Genomic DNA, 16,182 nt, shown 5'->3' on the forward strand with positions numbered 1-16,182 from the left:
AAGCCTGAGGGGCAGGAGTTTCCTAACTTAATAAGCAATCTCAGTTTCCTAGACAAAGCCCTTTGACTCCTTCCTTCCCCTCATGCCCATCTCCCTCCCTCCTAGAACATATCTCCGAGGGTGGCCATCCTGGAATGGATGGAAAGGCTCTTCATTTCCAGCTCACATAGATGGCATCCATCAATTTAGAACAGAAAAATACAGAGATACAATAATGATATAATTATGTGATGTAAATATTAACTCCATCGCTTTCCTTATAGGTCTATGCGGTAGACTACCTCATATCCTCATCAAAGCACAGAGGCAGTCATGACAATAAAAGTAACAATAGTAATTACAAGAAGTGTGCTCTGAAGACAAAACCACAAGGCTGATCTCAACATACCAATATAAAAATAGAATTCACACATAGAAGCATTTCCAGGAGTCAACAACACACAGTACCATGGGGGTGGGAGGTGTGGGGAGTTGGCAGAAACTGTCCCTAATTTTCTAAGTGCAGATGTTCGTTGTTCAGGATTTTGAGCTCCTCCTCCATTATCTAGAGTAACTTCCCCAGAGAACCCTGCCTGGAGCCAGCCATGCCTGGGTCCAACCTAGAGGCCACTGAGAGCCTGGCTGGTCATTTCTTCCTGACTTTGCTGGGATAGAGGGGCTGCAGCTCTATACACCCATTCCCAGGGCTCTGTGCTCTTTCCTCTCCCTCTTCCATGGCCTCTACCTCCCCCTCCATGCCCTTCTCCAGCCCCCTACCCCCACAGTCCTCTCCTTTGCTTTTACCTGCTGACTTCCCAGCCACAGCAACCCCAAACCTGAGGCTTCCCAAGGTTAATCTCCATGCCTCTGGTTAACTTACTGTGAAGTCAAAGAGGAAAGGGGGCCTATTTTAGATCCCAGTTCTCTGGGCGTGGTGGGGTGACTCAGGTAAAATCCAATGTAGATGTACAGTCTGGGTTTGAGTTCAGTGGAGCAGGAAACCCTGTCCTGCTTTTTTATCTGTTTTTCCCCCTCCTTTCTTCATCTTAGTTTTTCTCATGGAGGGAATCTCAAACCTGATGCTCTTGTCCCCTCCTGTCAGTTTTGTGCGTCATTAACTTGCTCATATGCAGTCTGGGAATGACTTTTCATTTAGTCCTCCTTCTCCTCCCCCTCTGTGCTCCCCAGCCCAAGAAACACATCCCTGCTGTTGGCAAAAACACCTCCCTACACACCCAGACAAAATGCATCCTGGCCACCTGAGTGTCACCTCCAAGAACAAGCAGGATTTAGCAGCTTTTTTTCCTTCTAATTTCTTCCCTTAAGAGAGAAAATCTTCATAAATGAAACCATTTATAACCAACCATTATTTAACAGAAACCAACGATCCCAGAGGGAAAACATCTTGTTTCCCCTGTGGCTCCTGAGCTAATTGATGCTATCCTGGGTTCTTGAGAATGCCTGCCTGGGGTCCCATAGCCCATCCTGGGGGTCTCACCCTCTCCCCACCTCAGAAGTGTCTCAACCCTCTGTGGCCCTGGCAAAGCCCTGGGCCTGCGCCTGCCCACCAGCTGTAGCTTACTCGGGGAGCTGCCACATTCCCTCCCTCCCCAGCTGTGAGCATGCTTGTACCACCCAGTGAGAGACAGCCCCCCCCTCCTGCCCCATACTTCCCCTGCTCCCCTCTCCCCATCTCTAGTCCACAGAACCTAGAATCCTCCTAGAACCTACCCTCTCCCTTCATCAGCTTGCAGCCCCTGATGGTGGGGAGGGGGACTCCCATCAGAGGTCTGGGCATCCCAGGAAATCTGGCCTGGCAGCTTGGGGTCTGGGGAAGAGAAGTCAGGCTGTAGAGACACTGCTTGGTTTATGAAGTAGTGCCTGAGACCCAGACCAGGGGCCCGGGAGCTCTGGCTGTCAATGCTTCTATGACTCTGTCATGGAGAAGAAGTGGTGGGCAGTGGCAGGGAGCCACCCCAAGTGGGGGGAGGGGCTTGCTGTTCCACCTTCTCTGCCCCTCCCCTTCCCTGCCCCAACTCACAGTAGGTCCTCTTAATGGGTGCTAGCATAGAGGCAACTTCCATCCTCCTCTGGCTGCCTAAGGGCCCCTTGCCCAGACACCTCCTCAGACGCACCCAAACGCCCACTCCAAGGGTCATTCAGAATGGCCATTGTTCTGCTGGCTGGGAAAGAACCACCCAGGCCTCTCACCTCCGGGCACAGCCGGAAATGTACTCTGGGGACCATGTCTGAAAACAAACAGCAGGCCCACTGGGGTTGGCAGCAGACAGAGGGTGCTGGCTCCAGCCTAGGACTGAGAGCACAGAGGGGCAGGAACAGGCCTTGGACACAGGGCCCTCCATCAAGCCCCAGCTTTTCCTGTGGGCAGCCTGGTAGAAGTATGGGGGGCAGAGACTCCCGCCTCTAAGAGGCAGTCAGGCATGCTTCCCCCCTCCCCTTAGCCCTAGCTGGGTGGGTGGGAGACTCTGGGGGTTTCTGGGCCACCTGGTCCATCCCGACCACCCTCTCCTCCACCCTCTTCTATGTGGCCTCCACCTCCCGGGGCGTCCGATTGCGCTCGGTCTGCCCCCGGCTCTTCACCTTCTTGCCCAGCTCCAGCCCTGCCCAGCTCTTGCCCTTGGCCTGTTTGCCCCGGCTCCTGGAAGGGCACCACACGCGCTCACAGTACTCGTCCACCCGGGGCAGGTTGGCGAAGCCGATGAGCTGCAGGATGTCCTTATACCAGGCCTTGGAGGGGGTGGAGGCCAGGCCTCCCCAGCCTGGGGTCTCCTCTGGCCTTGGATCCCGAGGAAACAGGCCGTTGAGCTGTGTGGCCACAATCACCTCCAGAGCCAGGCGGACCACAGTCTGGGAGAAGCCGTGCTCCAGTGTCTTGCAGGTGTAGATGCCCGCATCCAGATGGCTGAGTCTGCGGAACAGCAGCCCCTGCTCTGTTTGCAGGACTCTCTCATCTGTCTTTACCTGTGGGAGGTGGGGGAGGGGATGAGGGGGACATGGAGTAGGGCACACACAACATCAGTTACTCTCCCTGCTTTTCCAACTTCGCATTTCAGGACCTGGTGCTTAAGCATTTCCCCTCCCCATCTCTCCTTCCCAGGCTGGCTCAGCACTGTGAGCCAATTGCAGGCGGGGTCTCATCTTCCTATAACCCAGGACAGGGCCTGCAAAGGAGGCTTTTCAAAGATTTCACTGACTGGTTTCTCCCCTAGTCAGAGCTCTGTGGCACCTACCTTGGCCTTTGGGAGCCCTGCCACATAGTCCCTGGGGATAGAGTGGGCAGAGGGGTATTTATGGGTTTTTATTCAGGGAGGGCTATACCCATAGCCCTAGGACTAGAAGTCCCCTCCACTTTCCTTTCTCTCTCTCTCTCTCTCTCTCTCTCCCCTGTCCTTGTCTGCACTGTTCAGTCCCCCAACCAGGGGTGGGCTGAGTGCCCATCACAGTGCAGGAGGCAGGAGCGCTACTCTGATCCCACCTGGATGTCTGCACATCTGTACGTTGAGGCGGGACTGCCTGGGCGGTAAGTATTGTGTAACCATCTTGTTGTTCCCTGTGCCTGGCCCCCTGGGGGTGTGCTCATCGTGCCTAGCCCAACAGCTGGCCCAAAGCTGGCCTCCCCCAGTTCCCAAGCTGGAAGGAGAGCCCCTCCTGTAATCAAGGCACTCCCTCCCCTTCTCTGCCCCTGAGAGAGGCTGGAGAATGGTTCCTCACCCTGCCCCACCCACACCCTAATCAGGCCCCAGACTGAGGCCATTTCTGGGGTTGACAGACTTTTCCGGATGGGGGAGGAGAGGGCCTGGGCAGACAGCTGGACTCCAGGGAGGAAGTGTGGGGCTAGGCAGTGGGTATGTGTGTAGGGGTGTGTGTGTGTGTGTGTGCAAGTTTCAGTGGTTTAGGCACCACCCTGGAGCAGAGGAGAACCAAGAACCCATGGGAAAGAGAGGCCTGCAAAGATGAGCCATATGTGTGAGCCTGGGGGGCTTCTTGACTAGACCAGACTCTCTTCCATCTCTACTACCCACCTCCCAGAGCTCAGTTCAGTGCCTGGGAGTTAGTGGGCTCTCTGTCACAGGAAGGGTTGCAGCCACGTCTGGCCTGGGCATTCCTGGAGGCAGGAAGAGGGGTACCTCCTTCCAGGCACTGCAGGCACTTAATGCACACTCTTCTTCAGTTGACCTTGGCAGGTTCCCCCTAGAGCCCCTTCCTAGAGATCAGGACTTGGGGTCAGGGAGGGATGTGAGATCAGGACATGTGCAGGTTGGAGGCAAGGTCTTTGCTCACCCGGTCGGGTCCCTGACCCCCTGGCCTCTGCAAGAACCAGTGCACAGCAGCCTGGGAAGACTTGGGCAGGCACTCCAGGAAGGTGCTGTTGTGCTCCGTGCCGTAGACTGTGGTGGCCGCCATGGGGCCTGTAGCCTCGTCTGGAGGGAGATGGAGGGGGGCTCGGCTCAGTACTGTGGGCCCCCAGGGCCCCCACCAGTGTGACAAGGACCTAAGTGTCCATCAATCCCCAAGCCATTCATTCTGTCCAAAGACCCTTCCTTCCCCAGTATACTGACAAGAGCTGCACATGTAGGAAAACTGAGGGCTGGGTGTTAAATAAAACAGGACCAGCCTGAGACCACACTTTGCAGGGGTTGAGCCCGGGCCAGAGGGGTGAGGAGGGGCCCCCATGCCTGCCACCACTCACCTTCCTGGCTCTCCCCCAGGCACTGCAGGGCAGGGTTGCCATGCCGGATGTCCTGCCTGCGGAACCGGCGCTTGCTGGTGCCAGGCCGGTAGCGGGTACAGGAGGCACCGTCCCAGGCACAGTATGGGTCCCGGGCCAGGCAGCACTCAGCACAGGCACTGCCGTAGGTTTCACAGTGGTGCAGCTGCAGCCGAGCCACGCCCAGCCTCGAGCCCACGTACAGCATTTGCTGGGGGGGACACAAGCAGAGCCAAGGTGAGCCTGGGCCCCACCTAGAAGCAACTAGGCTCTTGGCCCTCTTGGGCTTCCTGAGACCCCCACCATTTTCAGGCAGTCTTCCAGAACCTCTTGGATGTATCCCCAGAAACCAAAAATGTTGATCACCCACCTGATATGCACCAGATCCTGTTCTAGGACACGGAAGGAAGGCACGGGGCAGACCCGGGGGGCTCTTCTCTAAGGGGTTTCTCCAGGCCCTTCCTGCTGCTGACTTTTGCCCTCAACCTCAATAACCTTTATCCTGACTTGCCTCTGACCTTAGAGGTGCACTCTGCCTCAAGCAATCCTAATACAAAAGTTGGGATTTACCCAAAGATAAACTGGGGCAGAATAACTTGAGGAGATTTTGCCACTTGCAAAAGGACATAGCAGGCCTCTAAAAAGTGGCTCTGCCCTATTTGATTTAAATTATGGGGGTGCCTGGGTGGCTCAGTAGGTTGAGTGGCCAACTTCGGCTCAGGTCATGATCTCAAGGTCTGTGTATTCGAGCCCCGCATCAGGCTCTGTGCTGACAGCCTGGAGCTGCTTTGGGTTCTGTGTCTCCTTCTCTCTCTGCCTCTCCCTGACCCATGCTCAGTCTCTCTCTCTCTCTCTCTCTCTCTCTCTCTCTCAAAAAAAAAAAAAAAGAAGAAACATTAAAAAATTTTTTTCAATAAAAAAATTCCGGATTTTGTTTCCAAGCATGTTTCTGTCTCCCCAGAGGGACTGGCCTTTGTGGCTCTCCCCTTATCTGAACACAGTCTCACTCAGGATTCCCACTGCCCACTGGTTTCATGCGTGAGGTCTCAGCTCCCCGCCGGACCCTCAAGCCTCGTTGCAAGGCCTAATCAGGCATCCCCATGGCCTATTGCAGCACCTTCCAGAAAGCGGCCTTGCTCAGAGCTTCAGGTGAGGGGTTAGAGGGAGAAGGAGGGAGGGATGGCAGCTGCTCTTACCCTTTTGACAGAGATCTCCATCTCAGTGATGGGTGTCGGCACCTGGGGAAGGAGCAGGGTCTCAGGGATGGGTGGGTTGGGCCAGACCTCCCCTGCATCCCTGCTTTCGGCCTCCTCCAGCCCCTGCATGGGAGCCACCTGACTCCCAGCCTGGGTCAGTGCGCTCCCTGGCAACTAAGGCCAGACGGTCTTTCCCAGACGTCGGGTTATTAGAAAGGTCCCCTCACCCTGGCTGGCCTCCAAGGAGCACAAAGCTCCAGTGTCCCCTCCCACACCCCTGCTGTCCAGCAATGAGGCAGCTGTCCCACATCACCCATCCCATGTTGGGAGCACAGCAGTCCCCCACATGCACGTGATGCCCTGCCTCGCTCTGTAGTTGGGGGGCCAACAGAACCCCATGGGGACTTGGGGTCTCAGCCACCCCCTCACTGTTGCTTGAGCCTAGCAGGGCTTTGTCAAGGGGTGATCACCTTGGACGCCCCTCCCTGGGCCCTCCGACTTTTCTCTGGGCCCCACAGCCAGATAAACGCACCAGCAAGGCCCTGCGGCAGCCAGTGTCTCACTTGCACTTCCCACTGGCTGCAGGTTCAGTAAAGACAGGCCTATCTCCTTGTATTTTGCTCCTCTGTCCCCGTGGCCAGGCCTAGACCCAGCAGTGGAGCTGGAGGGGACCCCTCCCATCAGTTCCCCCTTTCCCAAGACCCCACTCACCTTGAACACCTGGAGTTCCTCCAAAACCACCTCCTCAGACTCAGTGGAGGCCCCACCCTGGAGGGCGATGACCTTGAGCACAGAGCCTGAGTCTGGGGCAGGGCAGGAGGGAAGGATCAGTGGGAGAAGAAGGAGTGGCTTGCCCCACCCCCCAACCAGAGACACACCTCCCCAGCCCATCCACCCCACTCAGCCCACCCACCAGTCCCCAGGAAGATGACGTCGTAGGTCCCGTCCTCTGCCTCCACGCGGTCCACCACAATCTGGCGCAACTGCTGGGCCAGGTGCGTTTTGACAAGGACAGGGCGGCCCTGCTGTGGCCGCACGGGCCAGAACATAAGTGGGTGGGCTCGGGCAAACTGCAGCACCTCATCTGGGTAGTTCTTGGTGCTGCCAAAGGGTCGTCCTGGCTGCGCTGTCATCTTGCTGGGGCACTGTGAGCGGCAGCAAAGGGAGCACCTGAAACATCCTGGGGCCGCACGTCCCCCACCCCATCCTGTTTCCAGGCCCCACTGCTGGGCATGCCCACCTTGGGGGGACTGCTCTTGCTGTAGCAGAGACTCCTTAATGTGGCAGGGCTCTGCTCCCCTCCTTACCCCACCTGGCTCCCCTGGAGTCCCAGCTCAACCACAAGGTCATCCCAAGGTACAGTCCCTCTGGTATCGGCTCAGCCCTCTTCCCTGGCCTGGCTTCCAGGCAGATACTCACCACTCCAGGGCGAGGGAAGGGCACCTTGCCCCCATAGGGTCCCCACTGGTGCTGGGGACCATCTTGGTGGGCAAAGGGTCCCCTGAAGACCTCCCAGATATCCTCCATGTGGTACACACAGACGGCAAAGCCCTGGAACACAGCACTGCCAAGGGCGGACAGGGATAGTCAGGCCAGGGTGGCTGTCACAGGTGGGGAGGGGGCAACCTATCCATGGACAGGACAGAGGATGATGGTGCCTGAAGTCAACAGAGACTGAAAAACGAGGACACCCAGGCAGAGACAAAGAGAGGGAGATAGACACAGAGCCTCAGAGTTATTGAGTCGGAGATAGAGACAGGGACCCACGGTAAAGTTGGGACACGCAAGCAGAGGCTCAGCAGAGGACGCTAGGAGTGCAGAGACTGGAACCAAGGGTGGGGGTGTGAGGGGAGGCCCATGTGCCCACCTGACTGTGCTGAACAGGGCGTACACCTCAAGGGTTTTCCCTGCGCTGGGCCACAGCAGGAACACATCCTCTGGGAGACAGAGGGCCACAGTCAATGCCCCCCGCTCACTGACTCTGAGCCCTCCGCACCCACACCCAGGCCTGCCTCCGGCCATGCCCTCACCCAGCTGGTCAAAGTGGGTCTCAGCACCACCAGGGCCAGGCACTGAGCACACCAGCCTGGCCTTGAGAAAGGTGCTCCATTTGTTCACCAGCACTCGCTGGCCACCGGCGTCATTCTGGGGGTGGAAGGCCAGAATCAGCCCTGAGCCCCAGGGGGTGGGGCCCCCTCCTGTTCCTCCACCCTCACCCTTGCAGGCAGAGGCTTGGATGTTGGCTTCACACCCTTGCCTCAGTTTCCCTCTGCCGCTGGTGGGGATGGGCGTAGGAAGGGGGTGCGGTGAGGATCTGAACCTCACCGCCTCTTCACAGCTCTCACCACGCAGACACGGCCCACGCGGCTGACCGTGACACGGCCTGGGCCACCATCGGGCGAGGGCACAGTTTCCGAGAAGAAGAAGTACACCTTGTCATCATCCTGGTCAGAGTTGTCGGCAATCCGGGCGGCCATCACAAACCGGGGGTCTGGGAGGTAACAGGGTGCAGCTGGTTGGGGGGGGGCGCCTTATGGGGGAGGATGGGGAGGTTGCTGAACCCAGCGTGGAGGGCAAGAGGCACAGGGACCCCACGGGAGGCTGGGGTCCCAGGGAGTAGAGTAGGGTAGGGCCATCCCCACTCCAGTGCCAGCTCTCCTACCTCCCTGCTGGTGCCAGGGGCAGATCCCAGCCAGCCCTGCCCTGGGCAGACCCTGGGCTCACCGTGAAGGAGGTTCTGGTCAGAGTCAGAACGTAAAGCTGGTCGGGGACCCCCAGTCCGGAAGATCATGGCCTCGCGCCCCAGGAAGTCAGCTGTGAGGCCCGTGTACAGCTCCCCACCTGGGTGAGGGTGGGGCAGAATCAAGGGAGGAGGGCCAGGCCCCATAGCTGGCCCCATTTCTTCCCAAGGACATCGGCAGGCTCCCCCCTCCTTGTGCCCGCCCAGGCCTGGGCATCACCCACCTACAAAGGTGCTGGCGAAGGGACTGCTGGGCTCATGTGGACACCGCCCCCGCCCACTTTGCACACTGCTGGGCTCCAGGTGGAGCACGTGCTGCCCGAGAGGGAGGAAGGGAGGGAAGGGTGTCACCTAGGAAAACAGCACCAGCCCCCCGCCTGGGGAAGTGGCCATCGCGTGCAGCGATGAGAGTGGGGGTGGGCAGAAGGCGCCCTCATTCAGGGCCTCGCCAAAGGGGTCAGCCTGGCACAAAGATCCCTTTCAGGCCCCTGACCCCTCTGCCCCAAGCCAGGCTCAATGAGGAGCGTTCAGACAGCAGGGAGGAAATGTCACTGCTTCCCAGTCCCTTGTGGGGCCTGCCCCAGGCTCACCTCCCCACGATGCCCAACCGTGATGAGGGCACAGGTGGGCTGGAAGGCCCCAGTGCCACATGCCAGTAGGTGGGTCCGGTTGTGGGGCTGTAGGACCCGCACAAAATTGGCACACTCCACCTAGCAGAGAGAAGGGGCAGGGTGGAGGGGATGAAGGGGTCTTTACCATCTCCTTGGGCCCCAAGGCTCAGCCCTGCCTGGCTGATCAGTTCTGGAGATCTAGGGTGGGGATGACATTCTTCACAGACCTTCAAGAGCCCTCAGGATCTGCTCCAAATGCCCCTAGTGTAAGCACCTGGGGGAGTGGCTACAGGCTATCCTGGGGGTCAAGACCTGGGTGTTGGTCAGGGCTGGGGGTCAGTCACTTCTGACAGCACTCACCAAAGGATCTCTTCCCTTGCGAACACACTCCTCCTTCTGTCCTGGCTGTGGTGGCCACAGGACCTGAAACACAGCCTAATTGACTCCTGACCTCACAGCCTCAGTTTCACCATCTGGCCTCCTAGCTCTCAGACAGACCCTTCCCTCTGTCAGTCCAGCTCACCTCCCGGGGATCCGGCCATGACTGATCCAGCCGCAGAGAGTAGATGGCATCACGGCCCCCCAGAAAAAGGCGGTCCCGGTACTCATCCAGGTACATGGCCCGAAGGTCCAGGGAGCCCCGGGGACCCAGAAAGACAGCAGAACGGTTGGCAGACAGGAGATCTAGGAGGGAGCAAGGGTAGTCAGTGCCTACTGCTCAGCGCACTTCTCCAGCTAAGATGTGGAGGTAGAGGGTCCCAGCTGTGCATTCACCGCCCCTCACCACCCCCGCCCCCTCACATCTGGAAAATGTTTCCATCCATAGGCCCGCTGGAGCGCTTCTGAGAATTGCCTCCTGGGGGTGGGTGGGACAGGGGGGCCCTGAGCCCTGCTTCCTACCACTCCATTCCTTGGTCCCTTAATCCTTCAGTTAACATATCCTTCCCACAGGCCCATCTGTGCCCTACCCAGTCCCCAAGGAAGATGACCCTGCTGGCCCCGCTGTCAGAACTTACGGTAGCAAGCTGAGCAAAGTGCTGGAAGAGCCTGGAGGAAGGGTGGGTTAGTCTGAGCGGTGTGCAAGACTGACTCAGTGGGACAAGCGGACAGACAGGGGAGAGCATTCCCAGCAGAGAGAACACCTGGCAAAGGCCTGGGTATGGGAAAGGTCAGGTATGGCCAGGCAGAGCTCAAGGCTCTAATCCAGGGATGTGATGAAGGAAGACTTTCTCCTCCATAGACACTGCCTTCCCAGACGCAGGGGGTTGGGGGTGGCTGGCTGGGGATGCTGGCCCCAGGAGCCAAGGATCATGAAATAGGTCCTTGGGGGTTGGCTAGGGAGGTGGAGGTAACAGGTGGTCAAGCGGGCAGGCAGAAGGATATGGTGGGAATGAGCATTGGCTACCCTTGGGAAGGCCGGCTATCCTGTGCCTGCTCAGAGGATACCCATCCAAGGTGGCAAGCCCAGCACCCACTCCACCCCCAAACTCATCAACAGCCTCTTCCAGGAAGCCTTCCATGACTGACAGTACTTTAGAGGGGATTTGCCCTATTTGGGCTTTATTTTTTTTACTTTCCCCCCCCAAACCATAGCTCCCAGAGCAAGACCACCTTCTGCCCCCAGACCCAGCTACACTCTCCAGAGTGGAGCCACGTCTCCCCCCTCAGTCCCCGGAGCAGGCCTGGGTCTCTCCACTTGGATTGGGGTGCCCAGGGGAAGGTGGTCACCCCTCTGGTTTCCCCAAGAAGAAGAATCATGGAGAGTCTATGTCTCAGGGACCTTTCCTGGGGACCCTCTCCACAGACTGTGCCAGCTACAGCACAGCATATCAGGTTAGATCTGCTGAGGACTGCCCCCCGCCCCCCACCGGGCCAGGATGGGCAGAGAGAGGAGGCTGAAATCACTGCTGGGCTGTGAAGAGCCTCTGGGACAGAGAGGGAGGAGCAAAGGCCAGCACTGTGAAGTGGGCTGCAAGAGGCAGAGGGGGCAAGGCTGTGGAGATAGGGTGAGGGCCCCCACCACAGGCTGCTGCCCTGCTTCTCACTGCCCACCCCGGGCAAGGAGCCCAGGCTGAGTGTACACCTCAGGATCTTGCAGACCTGTCCTCTCCATCCCTCCCCATCTCTCCCTGCCCATCTCTAAGGAGGCCTCTCAGGGTTTCCATGCCCCTCTCCTTTTCTCAGAAGCCCCCTCAGGTTGTCCTCTGTGTCTCTGTTTCTCCCACCTCCACCCTCCTGGGACCTGCCCATGCCCCCGGTCCTCCTCCCCAGTTCCTGCCTCTGGTGGCAACTCAGCTGGAGAACCATCTCCGTGAAGTCCTTCCCACAGTCTGTGCTGTGTGGAAGTGACCTCCGGCTGGCAGAAGAGATTGCCCGGGGCTAGCTGGGGCCCCCCCAGCTGGGGATGTCACAGAGTCCCAGGGTCCCACAAATGCGCACATGAACAGGGCGCGCACTGCCCCTACCTCGGTAGGAGAGCCGCAGGCGAGGCACGCTGGGGCCAGGGCTGGGGCTGCCCCCGAGGAGCAGGAGTCCTCCCAGCATGCAGCAGATGGCCCAGGCCGAGGGGGCCATGCTGGGGAACCAAGGGCACCACGCTGCCCAGCAGAGCCGCCCTCAGTCCGCTGCTGGTTGTAGTTTGCTCCGTTGCCGCCAGGCCTGACACTTATAAGGCAGGGGCTCCACCCCCTGTAGGGCCAGGGAGGCGGGAGGAGGAGGGAAGGAGATGGGGGAGGGGCCCCTGCCATCCACCTGCTGCCTCTCTCTCCACCCGGGCTGGCCTGGTTAATGCCTCTGTGTCAGATTGGCAGGCTCCCCATTGGGGAGACTCTTTCCCAGCTGGGATGTGGGCGGCTTACACAAAATGTTCACAAACCCAAGTCTCCAGAGATAGCCTGGAAGGGAGGTCAGGGGTCAGAGATCAGAGGTTGGTGGGCTGGCTAGAGGTCTAGCTGGGCTCTTCTTTGTTCCCTGTCCTTCCATTGCCCGTGACAGTCTCCATGACAAAGACAAACTGACTCTGGGCCCAGATCCCTGATACCAGGAAGGTCCAGCCCCCTGAAGCACTGGCCTGGCTCCCCAGCTCCCTTGGCAGGGCCCAAGTTGCCTGGGAGGGTCATTCCAGCCCAAGGGACTCCATGCTTTGGGTGGGGGCTGGAAGTCTGGCTACACTTCATAGATCTGGGGTTGGCAAAAGATGAGCCCAGCCTCCTCCACCCAGCCCTGTCCCCGTCTGGTCTCCAGGCCCCATCCCAGCTCACTGGGGCAGAGGACAGGATCCACTTCATGCTAGGGAACTCTCCCATTGCTGTGTCCCTCAGCCCTCCAGGCCCACCAGAGCTCCACGGCCCAGAATGTCACCAGGTGAGTGGTGGGTTCTTCCCAGAGTTCCCCTCTGCACACAGACCCTACACACACACACGATCCCTTCGGGGTGAAGGTGGAGGTGGGGTGCTCACACCCTTACTCCCTCTAGCCTGAGCACCGGTTCAGGGCAGGAGAGCCACAGAAGCCAGACAAGGGAGACAGAAGGCTGAGGGGTTGAGTAGGGGTAAGTAAGGGGACTTCCCTATGCCCCCCATCCCACAGCAGCTCCTGTCTCTGTACCCCCTCACCCACAGTACTCCACCCCAGAGCCCTTTACTCATATCTGAGGCTCTAGGCACTAAGATTTCAAACTTCAGCTAGAGTTGGAGCTCCAAGGATTCTAGAAACTCCTGCAAATTAGGTCTCCCAGGTGGACGAGCCTGAGCCCTTAGATAGTGGTCAGGAAACTTGGGGGCATTAGAAAGAGAAGGACCTGGCTCAGGCCACACAGCAGGCTGAGAACAGACTCCGCTTAGCCCTGGCCCTTCCTGGGACTCTCTTTATCTTCTGGGGCTCCTGGAGTACTGGGGTCCTGTCTCCCCCACCCCCATCTCATCCCTGCAAGGGAAACAGGTTGGCTCCTAGAGTCAGCATGAGAATGACCCAGGGACCTGGAACCCTGTCTCCCTGTCTCCATCTCCCCATAATACATATATGCCTCTTCCCAGGGCATATGCAATGCCTCCTGGCATTGGGCAAGGGATTTCTCAGGGAGGCCAGGGACTAGTGTCAGCTCACCCAGCCTCTGGCTCCTTGGAGAAACTTGGCTAAAGCCTTTCCCTCTTTGGGCCTCAGTCTCCTCCTTCCGTGGGCAGGGAGCAGCCACCTTGGGGGTAACAGGCTCTATACCAGTGAGGTGTGCTTGTTCAGGGCCTGCCATGGTGGTGATTATGTCATGAGCCCTCAGAAGGCTGGAGCCCCTCTGCCTCTATCTTCCTGGGGAGATGTTTCAGCCTGAAAACCGGGCTGGGGGCCAACGTCTGGCTGAAGATTGGGTTGGACATAGCCTCTCATTTAGCATGTGGCCACCAGCTGTGGGCAGGAGGCCCACAGCTCCTCAGTCAGCCAGCTCACCCTGGGGGTCTCAGTTTAGCTAGGCACCCAGCTGCAGCTGCAGGGAGACCCGGGTCTATTGGAGCAGGATGCACAGGGCAGGCCACTCCACACTGCAGAAAAACAGCCTGTGGCGGGGGCTGGGAGCCCCAGGTCTACTGTTAACTTGTTGTATGGCCTCGGGCAGGTCTTCTCCCTCTTTGGGCCTCATTTTCCCAGTCAGGGAAGGGGGTAAGGATCTTCTGTGAAGGCCAATGCTTGCTGGCTGTAAGTTGGAAAACAGACTCTGAGGGTCAGATAGATGGGCCCAGCCACGAGCATCTTGTGCCATCTACTGGACAAAGAGGGAACTGCAGGAGGTCCTAAAGCTGCCCACCGTGTCAAGCCCTGTGCTTTGGCAGTGGGGCCACTCAGCAGAAACCAAAGACCCTGGAGCAGCAGGCAGCAACCAGACAATCATAATATGAAAAGGTAGGGCAGCAGGAGACTCCGGTAATTGATTCTGATCAAGAAATCAAGGGAGGCTTCATGGAGGAAGCACTATCTAGGCAAAGGATGACACACAGTGCAGAAAAAAGGGAGAGGACTGAATACAGCAAAACAGTCAAATTAGGTGATACATGTAGGGAGCTTAGTGCCACGTGCTGATGGGAACTTGTGAGCCCGTGGCCATATACATGTGTGATGTTCGTGCTCACACATCAGGCGCCACCAGGTAGGTATGTGGAGGGCCATAGCCCACCCGGCCTCTCCCAGCTAGAATTCTGGGGTGAGCATGCCTGGAAGGAATGGATGCCTCTGGTTCCTCCCCAACCAGACTCATTCTAGAAGAGACATTGGGACAATCGCACAGGCTCCCCCTGACTCTGGACCTCTCTTTAAGGCACAGCCAGCCACCCCCCTACCCACATGTAACCTCTTGATAGCTGGTCCAGCCATCCTCCTGTTTTGTTCACAGAAAGCTTAACTCTTGGAGTTTCTCTCTTCTTTCCCAATCCCAACAGCATCCCACATCCCCCGGGTGCCCCCCTCTCCCCCCGGTTCTCCTCGCAGACAACCACCTCCCCCTGCCCCCACATCAGCCACCCATCCTCCAGCTCACCACCAATAGGGAGGTAACCTTCGGCGTCTCTGTTCAGAACATGTCTTCCCCTGGGCACCCTCTCCTGCACTCAGTAACCCCACTGCCACGGTTCTTTCTTAGTTGCCTCCATTCCAGCCCCTGTCTCCTTGTCCAGCTTGGATCCAGGGGGCCCAGCACTTAGAAGCAGACCCTTAAAACACTCCCCAGAGACACGTTGCCACCAACCTTCTGTAGGCTTGCCTCTGTGTCTTGCATCACCCTTTGCCAGCTTCACTGGGTTTTTCCCAATCATTCCCTGCCCCACCTCCTTCAATGAGCGTCCCTGGACTCCACATCTCCCTGCAGCTTCGGTGCATTTCCTGTAAGACTTCACCAGTACTGTCCATGCTCACCATCTCCCCTTTGCCTTGCCTCACTCCTTTGATCCTCTCCAGTTGGGCTCCCATCCCATTGCTCCAATGAAACCCTCATGTTCAGGTGGCCAAGGCCTTAGGAGCCTCTATTTCCCTAACCTCAGGGTCACCAGCCGCTTTCAATGCCCCCATCCCTCCCCCCTGAGCCCCTCACTCACCCAGGGTCTCTCCCTGGCCGCATCTCCTCTCTTGGACAACCTATGTGGGATGTCCAGTGTCCAGTTGTGGGCCACCTCTCTCTATACTCTCTCCCCGGGGCCCTCATCCAGGACCAGGGCATCTCTGTTACCTTCTTACTCCGATGACACCTGAGTTTATAGTCCTCTTTCTGCCCTCTCACTTAGCTCCAGTCCCACTTTGACATCCCCACCATCCTGTCCCAGAGGTATCTCAACTTTGACATGGACAAAGGACTCTTCATCTCTTCTGTGATTGTCCCACCAGAAATGCACTTCCTCCAGGAAGCCTTCCTGGACCACTGGTCATCACATCTCTACAATCCCCATTCCAGCATACACTGCTCTCCTCACTGCACTCATTGCTTTCTTTTGTCTTCCCAAGTTGATGGTAAATTTCATGAAATTAGGGACAAGGCTTCCCTCTGGAGGGTTGCATACAGCCCATGCCAGGCATAAAGTAGGTATGTGCTTAAACTGTGGAATGGCGCACTGGCAGGTGGGCCCACTGTGGCCCCACCTGCTCTCCTGGGATGTTGTCATTCCTAGGTGGACGTGTAGGTCCTTGAGTTCTCCTGCTCCCAAGGGTGGGCCTGAAGCGACCCCTCAGATCTCCCCTCAGGCCTCCCCAGGGACCAGGCAGCTCCTGTGGCTCTGGTCTCCACTGGAGGCATCCCCAGAATTCCAAGACCATCTCCGGAATGCTGGGCCTGTCTGGGGAGTGCTAAGGCTGGGGCACATGTGGAGAGGCCTCGGAGCGGTGGGGCGGAACAAGGACAGCTGCTGGCATTCTGGATGGAGCCTACACACCGTGGCAGCTGTCGCTCCTGCAAGC

The 16,182-nt window shown here is 58.1% G+C and overlaps 1 protein-coding gene across 3 annotated transcripts; it reads right to left on the reverse strand.

Moving 5' to 3' along the window:
• Positions 1 to 1,662: 1,662 nt before the first annotated feature.
• On the reverse strand, positions 1,663 to 11,906 carry SEMA3G (semaphorin 3G). Of its 3 annotated transcripts, XM_060631204.3 has the most exons (16): positions 11,721 to 11,906; positions 9,779 to 9,939; positions 9,616 to 9,678; positions 9,235 to 9,354; positions 8,869 to 8,959; positions 8,629 to 8,745; positions 8,250 to 8,395; positions 7,935 to 8,049; positions 7,772 to 7,841; positions 7,324 to 7,468; positions 6,818 to 7,049; positions 6,616 to 6,707; positions 5,905 to 5,946; positions 4,691 to 4,919; positions 4,282 to 4,421; positions 1,663 to 2,961 (listed from the first exon to the last, which is right to left on the reverse strand). In XM_060631204.3, the coding sequence occupies exons 1-16, from the start codon at positions 11,827 to 11,829 to the stop codon at positions 2,521 to 2,523; spliced, it is 2,313 nt and encodes a 770-aa protein (XP_060487187.2). In that variant the 5' UTR covers positions 11,830 to 11,906; the 3' UTR covers positions 1,663 to 2,520. The 3 variants fall into 3 exon arrangements, with proteins under 3 accessions (XP_060487187.2, XP_060487188.2, XP_060487189.2); XM_060631205.3 differs by lacking the exon at positions 9,235 to 9,354; XM_060631206.3 differs by lacking the exons at positions 8,869 to 8,959; positions 11,721 to 11,906 and having other exon boundaries at positions 9,779 to 9,906.
• Positions 11,907 to 16,182: the final 4,276 nt, after the last annotated feature.

The sequence above is a fragment of the Panthera onca genome, chromosome A2, assembly GCF_046562875.1.
Source record: "Panthera onca isolate mPanOnc1 chromosome A2, mPanOnc1 haplotype 2, whole genome shotgun sequence".
NCBI classification, from domain to species: Eukaryota; Metazoa; Chordata; class Mammalia; order Carnivora; family Felidae; genus Panthera; species Panthera onca.